Source organism: Mandrillus leucophaeus, unplaced genomic scaffold, assembly GCF_000951045.1.
Source record: "Mandrillus leucophaeus isolate KB7577 unplaced genomic scaffold, Mleu.le_1.0 Scaffold824, whole genome shotgun sequence".
NCBI classification, from domain to species: domain Eukaryota; kingdom Metazoa; phylum Chordata; class Mammalia; order Primates; family Cercopithecidae; genus Mandrillus; species Mandrillus leucophaeus.
This window is the reverse complement of record NW_012108964.1, coordinates 93871-103538: the sequence shown is the minus strand read 5'-3', so window position 1 is coordinate 103538 and position 9668 is coordinate 93871. Positions and strand designations below refer to the sequence as shown.

At 51.1% G+C, this 9668-nt stretch overlaps 1 protein-coding gene across 1 annotated transcript in view; it reads right to left on the bottom strand.

Moving 5' to 3' along the window:
* The window catches only part of SFRP1 (secreted frizzled-related protein 1), a 29218-nt gene that overhangs the window by 12649 nt on the left and 6901 nt on the right, over nt 1-9668 (bottom strand). The window contains exons 3-4 of the mRNA XM_011968038.1: nt 9145-9668; nt 4020-4097 (exon numbers count right to left, since the gene is read on the bottom strand). Coding sequence (XP_011823428.1) covers nt 4020-4097; nt 9145-9668 — 602 coding nt within the window. The remainder of the gene's footprint in view (nt 1-4019; nt 4098-9144) is intronic.

The following is a 9668-nucleotide window of genomic DNA, read 5'->3' as shown; positions in this document are numbered from 1 at the left end:
GATCACTTGGGGTCAAGAGTTCAAGACCAGCCTGGCCAACATGGTGAAACCCCATCTCTACTAAAAATACAAAAATTAGCCAGGTGTGGTGGCGGGCGCCTGTAGTCCCAGCTACTTGGGAGACTGAGGCAGGAGAATTGCTTGAGCCCGGGGGGGGCAGATATTGCAGTGAGCTGAGATCACGCCACTGCACTCCAGCCAGGGTAGAGCAAGACTCAGTCTCAAATAAATAAATAAATAAATAAATAAATAAATAAATAAAAATTCCAACATCCACATCCAGTATCCCCTATCATTCATACACTCAGCTGACAAACTTTCATTTTATGTCTACCATGTATAAGACACTGTGCCGGGGACTATTTGAGTGCAAATAGGCCTTACTTTGTTCATTCCAAGACAAAGGTTTTCTGCGCATTTCTGCAAGAAGTTTTTTTTTTGTTTTTCTGTTTTTTCTGTCAGTAGTGCAAACTGAATAGTGTGTCTCACAATACCTTCTCCCACCAGGTAAAACATGCCATCAGATACAGAGGCTGCTCTCGGGCAGCCTGCAGGTGCTGCAGTGACTGTGCTAGCAGCCAGCTTGCTTCATCTTTGGGAGGAAACCCAAGGTTTACTTTGGAAAGGCTGAGCCTACTCTCTGCAAGAGCTCAAACTTCCCGTCAGACTAAAACGCTGTCCCCCAAACAGCAGCACAGCCAAGACACCTTGAAAGAAGTTGGAGGCAGAGTGAGAACAGATTAGTGGAGGTACGGAGGTGCGGGAAACTCTGAAAACATTTCTACTAGGAAATACTCGCTAATGCTAACTGTGAAAGCTGATGTTCTTTTCCTTCCTATTTGACTAACCTTAATGTTGCATAGTATAGCTTTTCTCTTTAGGAGGAAATATATATATGGAAAAAAGAATCCTTCCAGATGGCAAGGAAAGTTTCCAGGGGCAAAGAAATCCTTTTCTATAAGGAGAAAATACTGGGCTGAAGAAATTGCCACCTGAACTCTCAAGCTCAAAACACTGAAGGAAGCAGTGCAAGTGGAAGCTCTGAACTCTCCTAGCAGAAGTATATCACCATGCAGATTGCCCCCACAAAAGCTTACGGGTGTTTACAGATACTGCAGAAGCAGCCAGAGAAAGTGGCCAGAGGCAGGAATTAACCTCACCGCAATTATAAATAAATCAGATCCTCATATCCCTGGAATAAACCAACCCAAAGGGAAGACGGCTGTGGCTGCTGAGCTGTTAACAGCAAGATGATTAGTGTGGCGGCTCGCAAATACTATATTGGGCTATTTAAGAGGCAAGGGTGGCACCCTGTTGTCACAGAGCAGGAAAAGCAGAGAGAGAACAAAAAACAGAGCCCTGAGAGCTGACGGAAGCCAGCAGACAGGCCGGTCGCCATGTTCAATGCGGTGACTTTGCCCAGTCTAAGTCTTGGCTCCCACATCTGGTGCTTGATCCAGGTTGATCAGCTGCACTTCTGAGCATCAGCACCCAGGCTTTTCTGCTCATGTTTTTTTCCTGTTGGGGAAAAAATGTGCCCTGAACTGAGGGGGCACAGGGCTGGAGACACGAGTGACTAAGCAGATCTGCCAAGGGGTTAAAGCGCATTGCATGGGGAGAAGGTCAGGGGTCAGATATGCCCAGCTCCACAGAGGCTGCCAGGGACCAGAGATGCAGTGGCAGGTGGATGAGGGTGCTGCTTACCCAGGGAAATGTACCCCCTTATTCCCAGAGCTCACAGAGAGCCTTCCAGCACCCTGATGTCTTCCCACTGAGGATGTCAGGGCCACTTAATGCAAAGTTTGATCCCTGGAGGAGGGAGTCAAGCATTCTCTTTCTTCTCTGCTGTGTGTCAGCTTGCATTGTTCAATTTCTTTGTTTCCTAACTGAATCCCATCAGTGTGGCTGACTGCCTCACTTACTTGAAGTGAGCTGAGCTAGGAAACACGTTTCTCGACAAGGGTGCATTCTCTGAGGTGCTAAGAAGGGCAGAGCTAAGCTCAGCCCCTGCAGAGAGAGAAAGAAAAAAAATTCCTATATATTGTTTTATGAGAACATTACAGACAAAAAACCAAAAAGGTTTCTCCTGCAACCAGCTCAAAAAAAGCCTGCCATACACCATACGCACACTAAGGAGGTCAGCGCCTCCGTGGCGAAGCTCAGAGGCTGTGCATCGACTCGTAAGTGACAAGGCCAGGTGGCAGAGTGTAAAAGGACTCCAGTTGGGAAAGTCAAATTCCTTCTTTATCAAATAAGAGGACTGGATAAGATCTAGGTCTAGGAGGAACCCAAAAGTTCTGTGAACCCAAGAAGAAAATATTGTCAGGGCTAAAGGAACCCAATCCCAAACAGCTAATCATTCAGATTCCACAAACCCTGATTGGTTATCGACATGAGATCCTCCATCCTCTTCTGTGTACAGGATGCTGGCTGATTTGACAGGTGTCCGCTGCCATGGGAAGAAGATGTCCGTTCCAGGTGAGTTACCTGAGTGCCCTCTAGACTCCTGCCCTACACCTTAAGGTCAACCTTGCCAGATTCAAATTCTTTCCCAAGGCTTGCCTCTTCAGCCTATGTGGCAAAGGGTCTGAATCCGCCAATTTCTGTCTTTTTAAAAAAATAATACTCATGTGTTACATTTACTTAGAGGAAGAGTTTCACCCTCGATCCGTATCTATAGAACTCAAAAAGCACTCGGTATACAGGGAATCCTCACTGACAAATTTGAGTTAATGCAGAAACAGACAAGTAACTCACACTGCTGCATCATAGAGAACACATCAATCTTCCCCATGTGTGGAAATAAGACACACGGTCTCCAGTTCAGCTCTGGTGGCCATCTACATCCAGCTTCCATCTTCATCCACAATTGCAATACCCTGAGAATGACCGTCATGAGGCATGATTCCCTCCGACTTGCGTGTGTCCTCCCACGTGTGTGCAGCTTACTTTGACAGGGCTCTTTGCAGGAACATGTACTTTAAGAGGTTTGATTAATGAAAACATGGCCTGGGATGCCTCCGAATGGACTCCCATCACCTATCTTTACACTTCTCCAGATAAGAATTCTGCAAGAAAGCCGATCTCAGGGACACAAGGCAGGAATTATGAGAAACACATTGTTCAGCATCACACTGATCCTTCTGAAAGTGTGGCTTGGCCAGAGCCACTTTTCTGCATCCATGTCAGATAGACGCGAGAGAGAGGGAGCTGGCCCTCCAAAGGGATGCCGTTTACATTTACTTGGCTCAGAGGAGAGACTCCGGGGTGTGGTGAATTCGGGTCTTCTGTAGGTCAGACTATAACAGACCATCCCTGAAAGGCCCCAAGACCCCTGGCAGCTCCCCCATCTCCCTCTGATCCCCACCAGCTCCTCCTCCTCCTGGAGCTGAGAGTGCTGGTTCAGAATTCTCTTTCGATGGAGAGTGACGGGAAGAAGAGAGAAAAACCACACTACTGTGGGAATGTCCATTTTCTTTGCCTTGCAGAACCTGATAAGGACCCTCCTGTGAATCCCCTAAGCATTGAAATCTCCCCTCCCTGGGAAGGCACCCGGAGGGCAGCCGTTTAAATCCTGGACAGAGTCATGCTGACACCTAGGGGTAGATGTTTAAAAAAAAAAAAAAAAAAAAGAGCCAGTCCGGAAATAGCTGGGCCCAACCAGATGCAGGAACAGGTGGCAACTTGTACCTCCTGCAGCTTCCGAGAAGTAGCTGCTGTCCTTCCCTGCTCCTCTCGACCTGTCCCCAATTCAGCCTCCCTACATGCCTAGAGAAGATCCCCAAAAATCTGTCCAGCGATCCCCCACAAAGGAGGGCAAAGTATGGCCTTCATAAAAACTGGCTGGGTCTGGACCCTGTCTAGTCTCCCATCTGCCTGAGAAAAGCAGCTATTTGGAGAGGAATGAGGTAGAGAATGTAGAAAGCTGCAAGGAGATACACCAGCAGGGCCTCCATCCGGCAGGGACACAGACCAGGAGGTTCCAAATCTTCCAGAGGAAGCTAGAAACGCATTCTTACCAAACTCGCTGGCGCAGAGATGTTCAATGATGGCTTCGGATTTCAACTCGTTGTCACAGGGAGGACACACCGTTGTGCCTGGGAAAGGAAGTAGGGAGAAACGGAACTGTAAGTTACAGAGCAGGAAGGGAGCAGCCCCTGGGGAAGAGATCAGCCCTGGGTCCAGGCTGAAAGTGACTAAAGGTCTTCTGGAACTTATGAAGGGGACCTGAGAATTGAAAAGAAGAAGGCTTGAGCCCAGGGTCTACAATCAGAGCAGGCGCAGGTTTCTTGAAACATTTTGGCCCAGAGCTGCTAAATGTGACACAGTTATTTAAGCCAGCATGACCTGAGGCTGGGTGGGGGCAGGTCATGTGAATGATGACTTGTGGGAGGCCGTGAGTGCCGGGAAAAGCTGGCTTACGAACTCACAGAGATCTCTTCCTGGCGTTTGTTTCCCATCCTCTCCCTTCTCCTTTCAATACCTCCCTCCGATTCCTGCCCCCTTCCCATTTCCACACTCCCAGCTAGCCTGCTGATCCCTCTGACCAGATCTCCGGGAGCCAAGAGAGAAAGAAACTCAGCCAGACTCACAAACTCCAGCCCTCAGCCCCTGAACACTTCCTCTCCAAAAGGGCCACCGCAGCAGGAGGCCAGGGCAGGCGGGCGGGGTGGGGCACTAGCAGGCACTGCCAAATGGGAGGACAGGGCCGGATAGGAAGGGGCCCTTTGGAGGCTCTTTCCTGGGCAACTGTGAAGTGCTTTGAAGAGGAGGTGTGTGGGGGCAGATGTGCATAACGCTGGGAGGCAGCTCCACTGCCTGGGAGGAGATATCTGAGGCCAGGGCAGAGGCCTCCTCCAAGCCAATATACTTCTGAAGTCGGAAGAGGTAAAGGACCCCTGCTTCCCAGGACAGAGGGAGAGCCGGACAGTGCTTTCCTCCAAGAGCTGAAGTGGCTTATCATCATTGTCATCATCCTCACCTATCAAGCAGCCTGGAGCTTACTGACTGTCTAGGAAATATCATGAGCACATTCTAGGGGCACCCCAACCCCAGGCACAGCACAGGAGGCCAAGACAGGCTGGAGCTGAAGAGCACAGGAAAGTCACACCTGACACTGCACTCAGGGAGAGCAGGTGGGACTTGGTGTGCTTGGAGCCCACTGTTCTTCATCCTCCTCCACCGTGGTTTCTGTGGCAGCATCTCCCTCCCCATCAGCTCCTGCTATGGCTCAGACATTGAAATAGGCAAAGGCTCCACAAGTGGAAGAGAAGAGTGGACCTGCAGAGCACCCCCAGCTCAAGGCTGCCCTCAGGACACAGGTGCCCATAGACCACTCCCCACTTCCAAGCAGGGTCCCTGCAGGGCCCAGCAGAGACCTACCTCATCCTTAGTTTTTATTGACACATTCTTCTCCCACCTTTATTCTGCACCCAGGAGCAAACACCTTCCAGATTCTCAGTGCGGTTAAGAACCACGCTCCAAGCAGACGATGGCATGACTGTCCTTAGCCCAGATGCTGGAAATCTGCTTTGCACCCAGAACTTGAGATTGGGTTCTAGAGGTGGTCATTCTCACAAAGGAGACAAGAATTTTGCATTATGGTTTTTGCTTCCGCTTGGGGAAGAGGAAGTGTGACAACATGGAAAAGACCAGGTTGCTTGCACAAGGAGAGTGAACTGTGCTTTTGGGTTTTCCTTGTTTAGGTTATTTTGGAAAAAGAAAAGTGGGATTTACACAAACACACATTGCAAGGTTCTGTGAATACAATCTTGACCAAATAGCAAAGTCACAGTGATCCGAATATAAAGGGCACATCTTGCCCACTCCACACACTCATTGCATCTCCTCTGGACGCTTGAAGTTCACCTGACCCAACCAGCCAAGGATGGCTCTGCACTTCTCAGGGACGTTTTCCTCAGTCCCATCAAATATGTTTTGACTTCAGTGCCTCTCAGAATGGCAGGAGCTCATTGGGGTGGGCTCTGTGTGTTTTTATCACGGCTTTCCCCTATCTCAGCTTTTCTAACGGCTGACTCTGGAGCAGCCTGATCCACAGAGAGAAAGAGAAATGTGTGATGCGGTATTAATCTGCACCTCATTGGTACGTCTTAGGGCCGTACAGGCTGCGTCTGCAGGAGAAATCCACCCAGTCATCCTTCTGAAAGGTGGAACTAAACAGCTGTTTTCAGATGTATTTCAAATATTGTTTAAAGCAAATGAACAACAACAACAAAAAAAAAGTTTTGTGTTTATTAATATTTAAGGGGGTGTGGAGGAGACAGCCCAACAACTGAATCAGGATTAAGTGATTTTTGTAATATATCAATCCACACACACAAGTGCGCACGCTCTCTCTCTCACTCTCTCTCTCTCTCTCTTTTCTCTTTCCCTCTCTCACATACAACCCCCACAATCTTCCCTGGCCAGTTCCTGGGGGTCCAAAAAGGAGCCCTAAGGAAGGCTTTCTGGGGGAACTGAGGGCTCTGTGGCCTCTGCCAGGCTGATTAAATGCACGACATGCCCAAACAACAACAAAATCAAACCCAGTGCGCTGGCTCATACAACTTCAACCAGTAAAACCAGGCAGAGAGGGAAACAACAATGCATCAGCCTGGGAGTTCACAGTTCTAGTGGAAGTGCCAAATTTAGAAATAACTTCCCTAGAAAAAGAACAATTGCCTCTTCCATAACAGAAGCTGCTATGGCTTGGGTATCAGCCTTTGTGGGGGGGGAAATGTCAAGTCATTTCTCATTATCAGGTTTCTCCTTAGTAACACATGACCACGGAGAGCTGGCCAATACCCCAAAACTGAATATGCCCAAGTGTGTGAAAAGAAACTAGTATGCAAAGATACAACACTGCTTTGAAAATGCATTTTAATTTTAAAGAATAAAAGCATAAAGAATAAACGAATAAAAGAGTAGTGCATGCGTACTTATTCTCATTGGAAAGTACCAGTTATTACTCCACAGCCACAAGCCATAAGGTTATGAGGATCAGTAGTCAGGTTTGTCTTGACCTGCCCTCTACACACCTACACACACACACACACACACACGCCCCACCCTCCCCTCCACAGGGACCTCGGAGGAAATCACGTGGGGCTCCCTTACACCAGGGATTGCAGTCCTGGGGAGGATGGTGTGCCCTCTCAGGGCAGAGCCCCCCGCCAAAACCACTGAGGGGAAAACCAGTTCCAAGCCCCACTCCCGACCGGCCCTCTCCCCGCTTTTCTCTTTGTTCCTCAAAGACCTGTCTTGAGAGGGTGACTACCTGAGCGCTGCTGGGAGGAGAGTGAGGACGGTTCCAAGCCAGGCTGAGAAGGGCGCCGACTGGTGGAACTGCAGCCAAGGGGCAAAAGGTGTCCGGAAGACAGCGATTATGGGGTTTCCCCACCCCATCACAGCCTTTTGGGGGCTGGGGTGAGGATTCTTTCCTCTCTTCTGCAGGCAACCCGTCCAATCCCCCCATGTTCCCTGTGGACTGCAGCACCTTTTCCGCAGCCGATCCCCCTAAGGTGTCCACTCATGTCTGCAGCCAGTCCCAGAAAGAGACCATCGGTGGCCATTGGGAATGGACTCCAGCTCAGGGCTGGGCACGGCCTCTCAGGGCGGGGCCGGGCTAATCCCCACTGGCTGAGGAAGGGGAGAAGGAAATTCCCGCAGGCTTCAGGGGATGGGTGCACGCCAACAGAACACAAGGCGCTTTGTTTGCTCCAGGTAACTGCTCAGTTCTCGCTCGCAAAGTGCAGATGTATCCGCTACCCACACTCCATTCCCACCACGAGTTGACCCTAAGAGCAGCGGTGCCCAGATCTGGCCACTGCGGACAATCGGTGCGTTTCCACCCAGCCATCTAACGTCAGTCACTGTGGACCCATCTCCTCCCTCCTTAGAATAAGCAAAAGCATCCAAAATTTGGGGTGTCCCTTTTCCCAACCTGCCCAAATCCTCACTCTGAGGAGCCAGGTGACTGTACGCCCCTCTTTTAGCAGCAATAACAGAGGTTAAAGACACTTTAGGTGAGCTAAGTGTAGGCAACCCTTCTCCCCACCCTAAAGGCCCTCCTCAAAAAGCCCTCAGGAAGCCTGTGTGTTGCTAAGCGCAGCTGGGGTACAGCTCCCCCATCCCTGACCCTCTCCACACCTCAGAGCCTAAACTTCGCTTCCAACGAATTCTGGGTTCAATTTACTGCTATCGAAGTCAGGCCTGTGATGTGCATATTTTATATTTATATTTATTTCATTTTGACTTCCCAGAATTTTTTTCTTCCCCCTCAAGAATAAGGGGGTTCCGAGAGGAACCTCGGGCCGGTCCCTCAGGCTATTAGGAAAGTCTCCAATTTGCAGGGCTGCTCTCCCCGGGAGGAGATGAACAATGAGCTAATTACATTTTTATCTTTCTAATGAGCTGAGGATTTGTGTAAATGAGAGAAGCAGGGGGTACGCGAGAGGGAGGGAGAAAATACTTTCCACCCCCAGCCCTGCGAGGGCAGAGCTGGTACCTGCAAGGGGTGGAGAAACAGCAGCCTCCATGGTTCCTAAACTTTCTCAGCCAGTTCTGCAGCAATCCCGAAGCTACTTGACTGAATGACCAGGGAAGGAAAGAGCTTGGTTTTATTTTTTAAATCTTTGTCGAACCTATGAAAATAAACAAAAGCTGCGTCAAACACTCTCTCGGCCTTTCTGAACTTTCTACATTTTGGGTTTTGGTTTTTTCCTCCCGTCTAGGAGGTTAAAAACTTCGATAGGGTCTCGGAGTTCTCCCCGAGGAGAGGGAAGCTTCCCTGTTACTTAAAGCGCAAAGCTTTGCTTCAGGTATGGAAAAGGCGAAGCTGGATCCCAGGAAGGTTGGCTCCGGAGACCACAGCGAGTCCCTGCGAGGCCGAGGCACAGATCCACCGCTCCTGGGCCAGCCCCGCCGTGCACCTAGGTCGCGAGGGGCGCTGAGCGATACCTGGGACAGACCAGACGCGCTTAGGAATCACGTGCACAGCATGCGAGCAACCTCGGGCCGTCAGTCCCCAGCGCCTGGACCCAGCGGCGGGCAGGCGTAGGGTGGCGCTGGTTCTCCTGCAGCCCCCGCCGGGGGAGTGGGGGGGAGGCGGGGGCGGCTCGCGCACGTGGGAGGGGGCAGCCTTACCTTGGGGCTTGGAGGCTTCGGTGGCATTGGGCGGCGTCATGGCGATGCAGACGTCCCCCTCGGGGAACTTGTCACACTTGAGCATCTCGGGCCAGTAGAAGCCGAAGAACTGCATGACCGGCTCGCACGAGTCGCGCACGGCCTCGCAGAGCCAGCGGCACGGGTAGATGGGCCGATCCAGGCAGACCGGCGCGAACAGCGAGCAGAGGAAGACCTGGGTGCCGGCGTGGCAGTTCTTGTTGAGCAGGGGCACCCAGCTGCTGGCCTGCTGCTTCACCTCCGCCATGGTTTCGTGCTCCAGCAGGTTGGGCAGCACCATCTTCTTGTAGCCTACGTTGTGGCACAGCCGCAGATCCGCGGGGATGTCCACGCACTGCGGCGGCTTGGTGTAGAAGCGCCCGCTCTGGTACGGGCCGATGTCCGACTGGAAGCTCACGTAGTCGTACTCGCTGGCCAAGCCCACTGCCAGGAGCGCGGCGCTCAGCGCCAGCAGCACTCCCAGGGCTGCCCCCCGGCAGCCCCCC